General features: G+C 34.2%; 1 protein-coding gene across 1 annotated transcript; it reads left to right on the top strand.

The window, feature by feature from the left end:
* Positions 1–6,785: 6,785 nt before the first annotated feature.
* LOC128552325 (uncharacterized) lies at positions 6,786–17,241 on the top strand. Its single transcript, XM_053533358.1, has 6 exons — positions 6,786–6,857; positions 8,002–9,519; positions 9,761–9,806; positions 10,828–11,245; positions 11,645–11,829; positions 13,875–17,241. The coding sequence occupies exons 2-6, from the start codon at positions 8,435–8,437 to the stop codon at positions 15,123–15,125; spliced, it is 2,985 nt and encodes a 994-aa protein (XP_053389333.1). The 5' UTR covers positions 6,786–6,857; positions 8,002–8,434; the 3' UTR covers positions 15,126–17,241.
* Positions 17,242–18,002: the final 761 nt, after the last annotated feature.

Here is an 18,002-nt window from a genome sequence, read left to right as displayed (position 1 = left end):
TGATCAAAGTTCACTACAGTTAATGTTATATTATGAATATGGCTTGAAATTGATACCCCATCTCCCAACCCGTTCCCAGCTTCTAAGTATAAGCATCGAATGTCGCTTTTGAGGTCGTTCTTAGTTCATGATAGAACAACCAAACCATTATTTGCCGTATCACTGCCACACATACTGATTTTAGCTCTGAAACAAATGTTGGTTTCCAAGCTCAAAAAGTATACAGAAATACAACATAGTTCTTGGTGTTGAACACTATTCACTTACGTCGTTTTCACCACGAGCTATGTCTTTAAAATGAAGTGCACGTGAGACAAACTGAACAAAAAATGCCGAATGTTGAAAATCACAATGGCCAGAGTGGCTACGACATTGTTCGCGTTTTGAAATAGTTCAAAGAATAAACCATATACGTTCCTCATATAGTTCTCATTCCAATTTCTACTTCCGCATCTTTCTCCTCTCTGTACATTTCGAACCCCATCTATCTAATGTCTCGTGTCTTTACTTCTATTTTTAACAGTTAGATTGAAGTACCTCTAGGGATTCTATACTTTTTGAAAGAGCAAATTTTGCAAAGTTTCCTTCAAAGTCAGGTGCAGTGTGGCAGAACACCAATATTTGCCGTATCACTGCCACACATAATGATTTTAGCTCTGAAACAATTGTTGGTTTCCAAGCTCAAGAAGTATACAGAAATACAACATATACAAAGGTTAAAGAGGACACCATTCCATAGACTACCAGCACACTGGTTAGTAAATACATGACTCATGGCTTTTGACAAGTAACTACATTGGAGTTGAACGGTGAAACCAGATAAGCTATACAGCAAAGCTGACTAATTGAAAGCATCGTTTCCTGAGGTTATTTCGCATTTTTTTTCGAATAAAAAAACGTATACATAAATAGTCTGCATTTTGTTCAATAACTTGTTCTGAAGCTGATTTTGAAAAAGATATTGAGGATAATTGTTTCAGTGTAAGACTGAGATATCTTTTACGAGTGAACACCAGATGCAATATTTTCAGAGATTGAAAATGTAAGATATGGTGTTCATGGAAGCAAGATATTTTGATCTTGCATGTAAAACAAACAAATTTTCTTTGATCAAATTTACCCATTTTTTACCGGTGAAAAATATATTTGATATTTTTTTTGCTAAAACAATACCAGATATATTTCACTCAAATATTTAGAAAACAAGAAGCTGCGTATAATAAACGCTTGATGCCCCCAGTGGCATCTTTGTCGATAGATTTTGCACCCAAGTCCAAAACGAGGTCAAGGTCAAGGTCAAACTGAGGTCAGGTGATGTTTGAAGATGAGGAATTGTCACAGTTTACATCTGTATTAGTATCAATTCATTCTTGTAAGGGGTATTGATGCTAGACGAAACGGTCCCATTTGGTTAACCAAGAGATGGCCCATATAAAGCAACCGAAGTCCAAAATGAGGTCAAGGTCAAGATCAAACTGAGGTCAGGTGATGTTTGAAGGAGAGGAATGGTCACAGGTTACATCTGCATAAGTATCAAGTTATTCTAGTAAGGGGTATTGATGCTAGACGAAACGGTCCCATTTGGTTAACCTGTACGGACGGACGGACGGACAGGAAAATCACTATATGCCTCCCGCATCAGTAGATGCTGGGGCCACAAAAATCACTGGAAATCATGTAACTATAAATATATGTAGTAGGCAGGTGTTTTTGACATTGTAAAATCAGTCAAATAAATAACGTTTAAGTCACGCTTTTTACTCTATAAACTGAAGTATTTTGGTATGTTGGGCACTCCCAGTTTCATACAAAGTCAGTCCGATTCACGGACAGTTTGAAAGCTGCTGGTACATCATCTATGCATATCCTCAACTCAAATATCGTTTGCAAAATCGTGAATATTTACTCGCCTATATTATGATTCATTTCTTCCTTCAATAAACCGAGCTTTTAACGACCTTCCCTCAAATAAGAAATGCACCATTTCGTACTTCAACAAGAGACTTTTCGGTTCCTCCATGCTTTTTTTACGGGGAAAGGAAGGCATCAGGTTATCCACGCCAGTTTCAGAACAAAATGAAGATCACTTGCTGAAGACCTCTGCCACCTCTTTTCACTTATTGACAACGTGAAACACCCTCCCGTGTCTTCTTTCTGATACCATAAGGGCAGTGTCGAGAAATGTTATCAATTTATAGTGTCATGTTTGTCTAAATCTATTCTTTCCAAAAATACTTCCATACCAGAAGACGACAGCCAAAACATCCTCCATGCGGTACACGTGTTGTAATAAGAAAATCCAAATGTTTCATCGTATACGTTCCTCATATAGTTCGCATTCCCATTTCTACTTCCGTATCTTTCTCCTCTCTATGCATTTCAAACCCCAATCTATCTAACATCTCGTCTGTTAGATTGAAGTACCTCTAGGGATTCTATACTTTTGAAAGAGCAAATTTTGCAAAGTGTGGCAGAACACCACGTGTCTTGTTATATAACACCATTATTGATCATAGTTTGCTCATAAACGTATATTCCTGGTGTTGAACACTATTCACTTACGTTGTTTTCACCACGAGCTATGTCATTAAAATGAAGAGCACGTGAGACAAACTGAACAAGAAATGCCGAATGTTGAAAATCACAATGGCCAGAGTGGCTACGACATTGTTCGCGTTTGGAAATAGTTCAAGGAATAAATTCCATTCATATACATATAAAGTTATATTCCATTTATATACCCCAGGTGTGGAATAAAAAAGCAAAATTTATTTATTTTCAGCCATTTATCTAAACACATCTTTAAAAATCAACAAAGAAATAAAATTTTGTGGATAACTTTACATATTGTCATCATGTTTACTTGAATTATCATTAAAGTATTTTGTTCACTGGGGCCTTCTTTTAAAGCTTATTTACACATATTTGTGTTTCTTGATAAACGTTCATAGAGGGTGCTTTGGTACGACATTCTATTTAAGTGTATACTATTTGTCGTGAATATCTATTCTGTAACATATTGGGAGAATTCATCAATAGCTTTAAAATACATTTTTTGTATGATATAAACATCATTTTCGAACAGGAGAAAATGCTTACATTTAACCTTGCAAAACAACAAAAATAATGCAATTTAACAAAAATTACGTTGAAACTTTATACTAAGTAGTATAAAATTGAATTTCAAGTAGATTAATCACAATATCTACACACACAAAAAAACCAAACAGTTAACACCGAATAGATGTTTTTCATATAACAGAAATTACAACCCCTAACCTCCATTCTAAGGGTCAATCCTAACATAAATTATGCTATATCTCATAATGTTGTGAAATTCTGTCTACGGATAGACATATTTTCGAATGATATTCGGTTCATACAAATGTAATCTTACAAAGTAATCTTTACATATGTGAAGTATTTTGATAAGGGACCTAAAATCTTTACTGTTTCTGCTGATTTCGTAAACTATCTCTAATATATATCTTGAATACTGACCTAGTTTTCCAAGGGAGATAATAATTGCAAAAACTTGGGGCAATCTGCGGAAATCCGACAATGTTTGGATTGTACTCATGTCGAGAGGTCCAAGTGTTAGATAATCTGATTAGTTCAACATTTTAAGAAGTGCATATTATCTCACCTGATCCGGTAGCATACTGGTACTGATGATAAACCCGAACAGAAAATAGGGTTTTTTACCTGTAACATTTTTATTTCTGCAATTTGTAATCAATGGTCGGTATCAAAATAAAGCCTAACATTTGCTGAAAACTTTACATAATTCAAATTTATATTTAGTTAGCAAACTCACACGAAGTGAGGCCCTGAAAGGGGTTTGTAAAATGGGGACTGTAAGCAGGTTGACTGATGCTAAATTCGAACACTTTGTCATTTACAAAATTTTCTTCGTAGTATTATATTGAAACTTTCACCAAAAAGCTGCAACAGTCATTCCTGATCAAGTAATGAAAAGTGACCCAATGTCAGGCCTTCATGTGGCGACAGTGAGCATGTGCAAAAAACACCCTCTTCCCAGTAATTTTGGATAATTTTTTTTATACATATACATGTAAGTCATTTATTTATACAGAATATTTACCAATTTTGTTTTTATTTACACCAGTTGGTGTTGTAAATGGAAACTATTAGATGATGTGTTCAATTTTATAAATAACCGATTGCAATCAAATATTTCCAAGGTGGTCGACTTTATCATCTGTCCGGGTTTATCATCAGTACCAGTAGTCTGAAAAGTTCAATCCAAAAATGACGAATAAAAGTTGGCTTTTACAGCGAATCGAAACAAAAAAAGCCATTCATCGTCGAAAAAAGTTAAATTTGAAACGTATATCGAAAACGATCGCTAAATATTATTTACGTAAGTTTAAATAGTAGTTGTAAACATAGCAATATCGTAATAATGTAAGTAAAAGTATGTCTGTTGAGATTTTATAGACGCTTCCTATTTGTTTTAAAAAGGATAAAATAGTGTTAACAGAAACTGTTTTAAACTACTCTTTCAGAGATTGAACTTCGACATATGTACAAGCTACGCCGCGGAACAAAGTCCACGCAATCCCTTACAATATGCTTAATTGTAAGTGGTGCTTGATATGGTAAGCAAACTTTTAAAAAGCAGTTTCAAAGGAAGGATGACTTTCAATATCTAGAATATTAGTGCTTCGAAAGCTTAATGTTTCTGTATTGTCTGGACGAAAACATGTGCTATTTTGATAACATTTACCAACATTTCTTTTGACGTTATGTAAGGCATACAACTGGCATTGACAGGCAATAGCTGGAAGATAGGTCATCCTTGTCTCTAAATATATATATACATATACAAAGACACAAAGATATATTCATATTTTGTAAGATGAACTTGTTACAAAATCTCTTTTTCCCCACCAATGTTTAGAATGCAAACTTCAAGCTTAATTTCAATACATGAAAAAAAAAACCTTTGTCTATGAAATCTAGCAGTGACATCAGTATTCTCAGTTAGACAATTAGACAATACCCCATACTTGAAGTTGTCCCATTACTCTCACAAAAGGAAGTTAAACTACAAACAACATTTTTGTATTTTCTGAAAATATCCATTTGACATGTTATCTTATCGTACTGACAAGTAACCGTTTATAGTGTTCAATTTATTTTGAAACACACAGTTTTAACAAACCAAGGAACCAAAATAATGCTAATAGTTCTCAAAATCATCACAAGCACTACGTTGTTGGATGATGAAATGATGTTCATATTGTCAAGTTTTTCCAAATATCTTCCTCATTACATATATATACGCCGTATCACACAAACATGACTTAAGAGAGGTTCACATATCAGGTCTTATAACTCGGGCTTTTGCTTTGACAAAATTACCTGCCCTTTTCACTTGGATTTCTATCTCCAAAATTGACATTTCTTTCAGTATTTCTGAAATCTATTCATGCATTTGATTGCCATTTCACACAGACATTTGAGATTATAATGTTAGTTTTCACACTAAGTTCTAAAACTCTACCTATTATTATAACAAAATCATCTCTTCTTTTTTGTCAAAATGATCGTTTCTTTGAACATCTTTGAAACAAATGGTATTGCATTGGGATATGAATACTAGTTGAATAAACCACTAGTCAAGTTCACATATCAATTCCCATTACTCTGAGTTTTGCTTTGATAGAATTATTCCCCCTTTTCACATTGAAAATGGCCAAATATTAACATTTAAATATTTCTTAAATCTATCCATGCATTTAATGAAAACTTCACACAAACTTTAAAAAACATATATTCTTAGTTTGTTATCAACTTCTATAACTCCCTCTTTTATTTTGACAAATTATTCCTCCTTTATTACGTAGAAAATAAAGAAATACTGTTGATATCTTAAAAAATCTATGAAACTAATGAAAGTACTGCATTTAACTTCGTCGAAACAAATTGCAAGGAACAAATGGTAAGTTTACGTCCAATGTCCCTTAATTCTGACTTTAATTTTGACAAAATTACTTCCTTTTTTGCAGTTTGAAAATGTCCTTAAAATGCTACTTCATTTACATGTAGTAAGGGTTATGTATCTTCACAGGTGGAAACAAAATGCAATAATACACACTGCAGGTACAGTTCTATGTGAACTCTGTGTTTTATTCTGGCTTTACAAATTTACTCCTCCGTTTGACCTTACAAGGTGGGTAATGGCAAGAATAATGTTTTCCTTAATTAGCTCTGAAACGTCCTTACAGTGCCCATAGCTTTTGTAAAACTTATGTATCTTCTTACAATCATGTATCATAATGCATTGATACACATCTCAGATCAAGTTATCTGCCCTGTTGTACTCCTTTTCAATAATTTAATAAAGCAATGAACTGAAACGCACAAGAACTGTAACTCTTTCTTGAATATAGATAAAATTATCTCCCAGACCGAACTTTAAACGTGCAATACGATGTAGTGACTTTTACCGGTATAATTCATTTTCATAAGGCTTTAAGCGGGGTCATGAACTACATTTTGTGATAGCTCTAGCCAAATTGTAATAATACTAGAAAGTACATTGTTTAATTATAAAATATTTCGTTAAAGGCGTATATGTCTTGACTAATTTAAGACAAACACTTGTTGAGTAAACGTCTATAGAAGATATGTTAGAGTTTGATTTTTCTTTAATAATATATATATATTGTTTGCTTTTCTGGCACTATATTATCTGATTGTTTTTACTTACAATGTTTCAAAATTGCATAAATAAATTTCAAGGATAACCTTTAAAGGTCAAAGCCTCTCTTTCAGTTGAAAAAGATACGCCCGTTGTCATTGAATGGAGAGGAGCTGTTCAATATATTGTAAGTGAAATATTATTTAAATCAAAGTTATGAATATTTTCTGTATGTTTCATTTCTTTTCTTTTAACTTATGCCTGACATGTACTGCACAAATTTATCAAATAGGCTGATTTATAAACAACTACAACAACATTATCATCATCATTACCAATAACAATATCTTTTATCACATAAAATTCATAAAATGCTACTACCAAATACAGTTAAAAACTAAAAAAGTAAGCAAAAACGCATGCACTTTACAGGAGTATAATTTTATCAATATAATTTACATCGGTTGTTTTGGTCTCTTAACAAATAAATAGATTCTTGTGTTAAATATTCTTTCGCATGTTCCGGATAGTTAAAGACGCTTTACTTCCCTCGGACTTTAAAACGATTTCGAATTTGCATAATGCGTGCTTGCTTTTACGTGTTAGTATTACGAGACTCGTCTTACTAAAAAGATATCCCCAAAACGTAAGGGAAATGACAAAAATATGATATAATGCAATTTAACAAAGTCTCGTAATAGCTTATTCAAATTGTTCTAAGTTAATGCCTGAAGAGAATTTCCCTTACATTCAATGTCATGTGTTGCTAAAATCACATAAAAGGTTTAATGCTTAGCATTTTGGTAGCATTTTTACCATGAAAAAATTAGTCATAATTTAGGTTATATATCACCGCAACAATTTTAGGTCCCATTTTGCCTAGTTTTTGTTTGACTGAAAGTATTTTTCTTTCATGGAAATAACATCAACATTTCTTTTGATTTGTATTTAGCACAGACAATATTCTTTTAGAAAGTGTAATTTACAGACATTTAAAAAGGGCTCTGTTTTGTGCGGCAGGTGTTTGAAGTATTTTCGTGTTATATAGAATAAAGAATAAAATATATTTATAGTGTTCATGTCAAAAGCATAGCTTTCTTTCTCGCGTTCTGTCAAACGTTCTTAAAGATAATTTCAAAACCGTAGACTGCCAAGCAGAACCCACAAAACTCGAACCCATAAGTAAACCAAACAGCGACATGATAATAAACTGAATTATTTAATCTGACATATAGTTTGTTATACACATTTTGAATATTCATGAAGATGTGTTGCATAAACAGATGTACAAACTCCCATTGAACAAGCTAATCAGCAACTTTGATTTACAGGGCCTAAATATGGCTGAGAAAAAGTGTATAGTAAATCCTATGGAAAGTCAAGAAGCGAGTTCAGACGAAATAAAAGAATATGGACTATGTGACCCGTGTTTGATATCTGACAAATCCAGCACTGCAGAAAAATATTGCAGCGAATGTGAAGAAAAACTGTGTGAAGACTGCGCGAGAAATCACTCGAAAAGAAAGGCCACTTCGTCTCATAAGCTCATTTTGATGCAAGAAATACATCCAGCTAGAGATTTGCTTTGCAGTCCATGTACCTATAATGAAAAAGTGTCTAAAGCTGTTTCATTCTGCAGTATGTGTGAAGAGTACCTATGCGACACCTGTACACATTCTCACAAGATCAGAAAAGCTACACGTCTTCAATAAAAATTGAAGAGTTAAATCGGTCTTCAAAGTCTGCTGAAAAACACCATCTTGCATGCAATGTGAAGACAGTGGCATCCGATCCACTGCGTCATACTACTGCGAAGAATGTGAAGAATATCTTTGTGAAATGTGTAGAGAAAGTCACTCTACTCGAAGAGCAACAAAGTCACACATACCTGTTCCAATCTCTTTCCTTAAACCAAGTGATAGTGATGAAAACAAAGACAGAGAAGAAAGCAGTAAAATGTGTGATCCATGCACTTACTTAGATAAACGTGTAGTTGCTTTATCATTCTGTGCACAGTGCGAGGAGCTTCTTTGTGCAGACTGTACTAAACTACACCGAACAAGGAAGCTCACAAAATCACATATGCTTAAAAAACCAAAACGTGCTGAAATCGTTAAAGTGAAGTGCGGCATTTGTGAAAGTAAAACAGATAAAAAAACTGCAATGTACTGTAGCACTTGCGAAGAGACTTTGTGTGGACGTTGTGCAAATAAACACAAACAAAAGAAAATGTTTCAAAACCATTCTCTTCGAGCAACAAACGACAACATTCCAAAACCGACAATAAAATGTGATCCATGTAACAAAAATAACGAAGTAAAGTCTGCAGAAACATTTTGCAAGCAGTGTGAAGAACATTTGTGTGAGTTTTGCACTCGACATCACAGTTCCCAGAAAATGACAAAACATCACAATCTAATTGATCCAATATCGTGTGCTGCAATATTCCTTCTTTGCGACACCTGTTTGGAAAATGAGATCCAGGCAAAGGCAACAAGTTACTGCATTGAATGTGAAGAAAACTTTTGTGATGACTGTGGACGAAAGCATAAATCCTTGAAAATATCAAAAAATCATGAAATAGTTGACGTAAGTAATATTATTCCCAGACGCAGTATTAAAAATTGCAATCAGTGCCAAGAAAATGGAAAATCGGCAAATGCTGTTAGGTACTGTACAGACTGCAAAAAATATTTCTGTACAGATTGCTGCCAAATACACAAACGCTATAAAGTTACCAAATCCCATAACCTGCTTGAAATAGAAGAGGCTTACAAATCAAGCAAACAACATAGCAATTCCTGTAGCGCACATGGTACAAAAGCAGTCGAAGAAAGTTTGAAAAGAATGTAAGTGTTTTTAAAACATTGTTCGTTTTCATAGTATAAATTTAATTCAAATGATATTTTTATAATGCGATGTATTTAAAGCTGATAAGATACTGTACACATGATGAAAAACACATTCTTCAGTATTACAAGATGCCATGCCTGATGTATTTAAAACTGTCATGTCAAGTAGTTATGTCCGTTCCAATTAGACAGACTATGAAACATAAACTATGTAAAAATATAAAATTTTATTTTTCAGTGCTTTAAGAAACCGAGATGTAAAGCCGGGTCCACAAGGCGAAAAGGTAGACACATTATTTCTCTATTTCTTTCTTTTCTGTCAAACAAGCATATAAGCATATCAATTATTCTGCCGCTGTATGTGAAAAGATATATAACGGGTTCGGATTCTATAAATGTCACTTTACAACCAATACATACTGTGTGGTGAGAGACATATTGATTTACACCTGTCTGTCTGTCTGTCACAAATCTTGTCTGCACTCTAAGTCGAACATTCCTCATCCGCTCTTTACCTAACTTAAACGAAGTGTGTTTGCCAATAAGTCATCGACCACGTTCGATAACTAGCAAAATCGGCCCAGGCACATTTGAATTATGGCGCTTTAATTACTGATCGAAACCATTCACCCAAACCACCCAGACCACCCAAAAATTACTGATCAGAACCATTCACCCAAACTACTTTGAATCATTATAGAAAGCACTCACCCAAACCACTCTTAATCACTAAATGATTAAGCAGTTGTGGGAGATATGCGCTTTTCTCAAAAGTTTGAAGTCAATATTGAAATAATGATTAAATTTCTTAACGTAATCTTTCAAACCTGTGCTTTAATTTTAGAGGTTATCAGCTATCATAAATCTTCAGTCTTTATTGATATTTTGATGACCGAATTGAGGTTGAAATTCTTCAATGTTTAGCGTTATATTTTTGTACTTTACTATTGAACCGGTGCTAGTTTGTTTTGTTTAATCTATCGTAGAAAGAATAACGAAGCGTAACAAATTTCATAGATACCTGCACTCGTTCCGATTGGTTGTATATAGGGGCTCTCAGAGCTAAAATAAAAGCGATATTTTGAACTTCTGCCAACGAAAACTAGGCAAGCAAAAAAAAAAATAAAATAAAATAAAATAAAATAAAAAAAATAAAACACAAGAAATGTTCATTTTTGTGGCCCTGCGTATTGATAAGGCATCTATACACCGTACCCTGGCCTAATGCTTTTGGAACAAGAGGTCGTAGGAATGATCCACGCTGGCATTCGTCTTATATCAAATTATATTATTTGTTTATCAAAGGACATACCTGGGAAGCCGAAATCATTAAATGTTCTCCCAGATACTATAACATTGTCATGGGACCCACCGTCACAGTTAGACGAAAAGGACCTTTACGAGATAAGCTTTAAAGTTCAAGATCATGATCATCAATGGAAGATTCTGTCAGATAAGTTTACAACGACCACTGCTGACGCGAAAAACTTGAAGTCGAATACCGCATATATTTTCCGTGTCCGTGTGGTGTGTGAAAATAATGAGGGACCGTGGAGTGTGGAAAGTGATGTCATACTTACACTAGAGTCATTGGCTTCTCAGATCGTTAAATTTGCAGTCAAGATAAAGGATGGGGATCCATCACCAGCAATATATGCTTTGCCAATGACGGAAATACAAGCGGCAAGGGATGAAAAGGCAATGTTGCGAAAGTTTGAATTTGGTGAGTATCCTCGAGTGAAGAAAATGGCATTAGGCAAGTATGAATCATTTCACCATGTCATCGTTACGTTTAATGCCTAGTATGCACATGGGGTTGGAAATTTTATTTTATATGAACACTTTCAAGAAACATTTCTATATATGCTATACATAGGAATGTATGTTATTAACAAAAAGAAGAGTTTACTGGCGAAATATATATCCTGATTTGAGTGTTTTAACCTACGAAAGTTGTAACATATTAATTCTAATGATCTATAATAACCAAAGGTATGAAGAGGGCTGTTGAAAATAAAGGAATTCATATAATTATCTATATTTCCTTTGTTTTAAAGTTCACTGGGTGACTGTTATATTACATATATATCTGTATATGAGTATTACGTTTGTGTTTGAGCAGGTGCAAATAACGCACTGGGTGGAGAAGCCAAAACGATCATGTTAGCTGGTCCTGTGGGAACTGGAAAGAGTACAATGGTTGATGGATTCGTAAACTATGTACTTGGTGTCAGGTGGGATGATCCTTTCAGATTTACGGTTTCAAACAGGACACAACAAGAAGCAGACGGACAGATAAAGAATGATGTAAGTCATAGCCATTTATAGGTCAATATGCACATTTATCAGATAAAGAGAAATAAATAGTCAGGGTAAAGTTTGTATCAGTGCTTATCAATGAAATATAGAAATTCTTTTGTCAATTATGTATCCCAGTCGATACCATATATGTCGATGGCACTAAAGTGATTCCGAATTTTCGGTGGAAATTTATACGATATGTTCTGTTTTAAGTGTGATACAGTCAAATCCAGACCATCACACTCGATTTGAGAAAACATTACATATGTATGGAACAATATTACTTTTGAATATCAACTGAATTGAAATAATTATGATAATAAAACTACGTAGTTAGTTAGCTTCACATAAAGTAAAACCACCAAAAGTAATTGATGCATAGACAGATGCATACATAGATGCACGAAACCTTCCACACGCAATTCATGGGCGTAGGCGCGAGTTTAACTTTGGGGGGGGGGGCAAACCTTTTCGACCGGCAGCGAGGGGGGGGGGGGGGAGGGCGGCAAGGTACCGCCGGTGCATTATTCATGACAAAGCCTTGTACAGGGCAAAATGGGCCATAGGCCCTCTCAAGCCTCTATGTTTTAGCAATCATTGAGTTATTCTGTTGATACACATACGACAAGGCACTGAACTGTCTTAATCAGTCATATTATGTATTGTTCTAATCAAGTGTGCTATTTTTTACATTGTTCTGTTGAAGCCCTGGACATACAATCAATTAGCGCTGCATTTGTCTAATTGTGATATAAAGTTGTGGAAATATCATTTCCCTAGAATGGAAAATGAAAAACAAAAAAAAAAATACATAACGTTTACATGCGTAAACAGGCTTAATAGTTACATAGATTTTGCAGACGCTCAAACCGGAACTGTAGTGATTGCGCTGAATGATATAATATTTTATAAAATATAATCAAACAATCCTTGGCATGGCGCGTACAGATTTCAGTACTCACACTACGGAAAGAGACAAGTCGGAATACAAGGGAAGGCCAAATGCAAATCAGAAATCAGGTTAAAAAGAATAATATGATGCTAACTAAGTAAGTAAATGTTATATTAGACTGCAAGTTATATCTCTTTTCCAAAATATTGGGGGTGGGGGGGGGGGGGCAAACTATAGTTGGGCCCCCTCTCTCCTAGCTTTGGGGGGGGGGCTGGCCCACGCTGGCCCCCCTGCTCCTACGCCTATGTATTGATTAAAATACTTATGGGTTCTAGTAATAGCTACTAAAAAAACAATTCAACAGAAATAGCTAAGCTGTATTTAAAGAATACAGTCAACTATTACTGAATTTTTTAACAATGTATGCATGGATGTTTGCGTCGTAAAATTATACAAAACATACAAACCCAAGGTAAAACGTATCCATAAAGAAAACAAAATGATAAAAATGTGAAATATATTTGTTAAAATATCGGTTATTTTTTACATCAAAATATCTTTACTCATGTTTCCTTGTCTATATACTGAGTAACAAAATACATTTTAACTCTGCATACAAAGATAAAGCGAAATAACATTTTTTTTAAATAAACACTGATACATTTTATTGAAATATGTGGTCCAAACCTTTCTTAATCATAGTTCTGGGCGACCGGATGGTTATATCAAATGCATAGATATATGTTTCTTAAGTGAATTAAAACATTTCATTGGAAAACTATTATAATGGCTGCAATTCAATAGAGTTTATTTGTCATGATTCTAATTATGACCTCTCGTTTAATATCAGTTTCAAACTTGCTAAAGTCTGTGAGCGGCATTCCATACAAAAGTGACACGATTTATACAAGACGCTTTCCGGTATGGGGCCAGCAAAATTTGTTTTTAGATTTACGATCAACTATTGTTAGCCAGACATCTTGGTTGTGAAAAAAAACAGTAACATGGCTGCACTGAACTGTTCTCTATGCAAATGTCAGTACAAATGTGATACAAATGTACTTAAAACAAAACTAAAACCCACCAGAAAAAGCGGAAAGCATTTTATGCGAGATGGTTTCTTTGATTTAACAACTAAGAATCTATCTTTAAATTTTAGGCCTTCGCAGACTGGGTAACAACTTATACAATAAATCCTCAAAAGGGCAGTCGATTGCAATATCAGCTGAATATCATAGATACCCCCGGACTTGGGGATTTACGTGGGCTAGAAAGAGACCAGCAGATAGTGAATCACATTAGTCAATTATTCTCCCAAAATCAACCAAAAGGTGTCGCATTGATAGATGCAGTCTGCCTACTTGCGAAAGCGCCAGATGCACGCTTATCTGCCACCCAAAGCTGCATTTACCAGTTAATAATGTCGTTGTTTGGGAAAGATATTGAGAAAAATATATGCTCCCTAGTAACATTTGGAGATGGCCTGGTCCCTCCTGTCTTGTCAGCTTTAAGACAATGCGGACTTTCCTTCAGAAGGTATTTTGCATTCAATAATTCCAGTCTTATATCAAATAATGTAAATACTGAGTATTCGAGTGTGGCAAAATGTTTCTGGGAAATGGGATTCAAAAGTTTTATTAATTTCTTTGATCACATAGAACATGTGGGAAAAACAAGTCTGCAACTTACAAGAGATGTCCTTGCTGAAAGGGTTAGACTAGAGTCTACCACAACAAAGCTTCAGCCAGAGTTCGAGGCTAGACTCTCGAAGTTTAATTGTCTCCAAAAAGAAAAAGAATTTTTTAATGAACAACAGGATTTCGAGTTTGAAGTAGAAACAAAAATGATTATCAAGAAAGACTTGCCAAAAGGTCAGTATGCGAACAACTGCAACGTCTGTGCTTTGACGTGCCACAAAAATTGTCAAGATAGCAAAATAAACACATGTAGTGTTATGGATTTTAGAGGAAATTGTACAGTCTGTCCACAGAAATGTCACTGGAAATCGCATGCAAGGACTTCTGTTGCATTTGAGTTAGAAACTGTTAAAGAAAAGAAAAGGTATGCAGACGTGGCAAACAAATACAAAAATGCACCAGGATATTCATTAGGAAAGAACGACTATGAAGGGAAACTTAAAGAAGAAGTAGGTACCTTACTTGATGGTACAGAAGAGATGATGTCCGTAATCAAAGCATGCAATAAAAGACTGCAAGAAATATCTTTAATACCTAACCCTTTAACAAGAACAAAAGATATTGATTCATTGATTGAAAACGAAAATCTTACTAAAACAGATGGATATCAACAGAGAATATACCTACTGAAGAAATTCCGTGGACGAGCTCAGACATATACGGAATTTGAGAAGTTAAGACAAGAGGTAAACAAAACGCTTGGGAAAGGGTAGTACGGTTGATGAAGGATTACACCATAAAAAAAATAAAATTGACCAAGTCATGCCTATGAACGTAAGTCAACGAAATGATGATTTCTGACGATCCTTGGGACGAAATTTGATATATGAAGAGATATTTTAATTCCTGCAAAACATCCTTTCATTTATTGATTAATTTTTTTGATTTGATATGGTTTTGATTGTATTGTTTCAGAAACGAGGACATGAATTTCTATAAACACTGTCAACTACTATCAAGTGAGTGTAAGCATTCTCCTTCAGGTTGTCAACTGTTTCGAAAGTATTTAAACGAAGATAAAACTGTCGTATTCCCTTTTTGCAGAGTTGACACAATATTGTACATAACCTGTAAATATTTGCCCGAAATAGAAACCATACATATTAATTTTTGTAAATGATTTCTTGGAGTAAAAAACTCAACGAATAATACAATTATTTTGGGAGAATGTGACAGTGTACCAATGTTTTTCCTAAACGGTGTTATTACATGCTAAAATCTTTAGATAATGTAGGCATCATAATATTATAGGATCATTGTGAAACAATTGCTTATTAGTCAAGTGAAGTCCAATATTATATTTCATTTGCTTATGCATCATTAGCTCGACTATTCGAAGAGTAAGTAGGGCTATCCTATTCACCACGGCGTCGGCGTCGGCGTTACACCTTGGTTAAGTTTTTCTTACCAGTCCACTTTTTGACAAAGTCTTTTGAGATAAACCCTTGAAACTTTCAACACTTGTTTACCATCACCATGTTCAGTTGTAGGCAAGAGAACATAACTCTATCAAGGATTTTGACTGAATTATGGCCCCTTTTAACTTAGAAATCTTGGTTAAGTTTTTCGTACCAGTTCACATTTTGTGTAAAGTGTTTGACCTATGGCTTTGAAACTTTTATCACTTGTTTATTATAACAGTCTCTATCTGTTGGCAAGAGTACATAACTCTGTCAACTATTTCGACTGAAATATGGCCCTTTTTGGACTTGGAAATTGGTACAATTTGTGTACAAGTCCATGTTTTGTCAAAACTATTTGATACAAATATATGTGGCTCTGAAAGTTTGCACAATTGTTCAACATCACGAGTACATAACTTTGTCAACTATTTTGGCTGAAGTGTGGCCCTTTTTTACTTGGAAATTGGTTCAGTATTCGTACAAGTCCATGTTTTGTCAAAACTAAATGACATGTGGCTTTGAAACTTTGAACTCTTGTTTATCATCATGATTTCCATCTATAGGCAAGAGTGCATAACTCTATCAACTATTTTGGCTGAATTATGGCCCTTTTTGTACTTGAAAATTGGTTTAGTTTTCGTACAAGTCAACGTTTTGTCAAAGCTATTTGACATGTGGCTTTAAAACTTTTAACACTTGTTTATCATCATGGTTTCCATCCACCTGTAGGCAAGATTACTGTCAACTATTTTGGCTAAATTATGGCCCTTTTTGGACTTGGAAATCAGTGAAGTTTTTAGTACCAGTCTATATTATGCCTAACCTGTTTGTCATATGGCTTTGAAACTTTAACCACTTGTTTACCTTCATAGTCTTCTTACCTAGGACAAGGACTTGAGCTCAGTTCTGGTCTTCTTCTGGACGTAGAAATTAGTAAAGTTTCGCATACCATTCGATATTTTGTCTATCAATTGTTTGATATAAAGGATTTGACACTTTGAACACTTGCTTACCAACATGGTCACACATTGCATTATAGTGTAATCCAAATCCACAAATGCAGGTACATTGTTTGTAATGTTTTGACACTATACTACTATCAATGCTTCGAATAGTCGAGCGCGCTGTTAACAGACAGCTCTTGTTTTTATTTTTTTCTAATATTACAGGATAATTGTTTAACAGTTGCATTTTAGTCTAATGAAGTCCAATATTATATTTCATTTCCTTATGCATCATTTTTGGTTGCGGGTTTATCCCGCTACCAAAGTTAAGTGTATTTCTGACAATCATGTAGCATCTTTATTTGATTCCAAATCACATCCAAAGGAATTTGTTCATGTGCTACACAAAGTAGTCCCATTCATGAACAATGCGGATGAATTATCAATGACCAAGCAGTTCTTATTCATCCTCTATCCATTCACACTGGCCATTTAGATTATATAAGATCTGTCAATGATTAGGTGTTCCAGCCCATGGTTACATCACTGACTTCCAGCTGCTCATGTAAGGTCAGGCAGAGTTTATCTTAGATATGAGGCACATTAGTATTTGTTTCTTATACATGTATATTTATAGATTGGCATTTAAAATGAAAATAACTCTAGCAAAACCCGCAACCGTCAGACATCTCAAGGCTTTGATTATTATTTCTAATATTACAGGATCATTGTTAAAGAGTTGCATATTAGTCTAATGAAGTCCAAAATTATATTTCATTTGCTTATGCATGATTTTTATTATTTCTAATATTACAGGATGATTGTGGAACATTTGCTTAATAGTCTGTTAAAGTCCAACATTATATTTCATTTGCTTATGCAACATTTTTATTTTGTCTCTAATATAACAGGATCATTGTGAAACAGTTACTTATTAGTCTAATGAAGCCCTTTATTATATTTCATTTGCTTATGCATCAGTTTTATTTTCTCTTTAATATAACAGGATCATTGTGAAACACTTACTTATTAGTCTAATGAAGTCCTTTATTATATTTCATTTGCTTATGCATCATTTTATTTTGTGTCTAATATAACAGGATCATTGTGAAACAGTTACTTATTAGTCTAATGAAGTTCTTTATTATATTTCATTTGCTTATGCATCATTTTATTTTGTGTCTAATATAACAGGATCATTGTAAAACAGTTACTTATTAGTCTAATGAAGTCCTTTATTATA

Source organism: Mercenaria mercenaria, unplaced genomic scaffold (genome assembly GCF_021730395.1).
Source record: "Mercenaria mercenaria strain notata unplaced genomic scaffold, MADL_Memer_1 contig_2306, whole genome shotgun sequence".
NCBI classification, from domain to species: domain Eukaryota; kingdom Metazoa; phylum Mollusca; class Bivalvia; order Venerida; family Veneridae; genus Mercenaria; species Mercenaria mercenaria.
The sequence above is the reverse complement of the archived record's forward strand: the minus strand, read 5'-3'. Positions and strand labels throughout refer to the sequence as shown.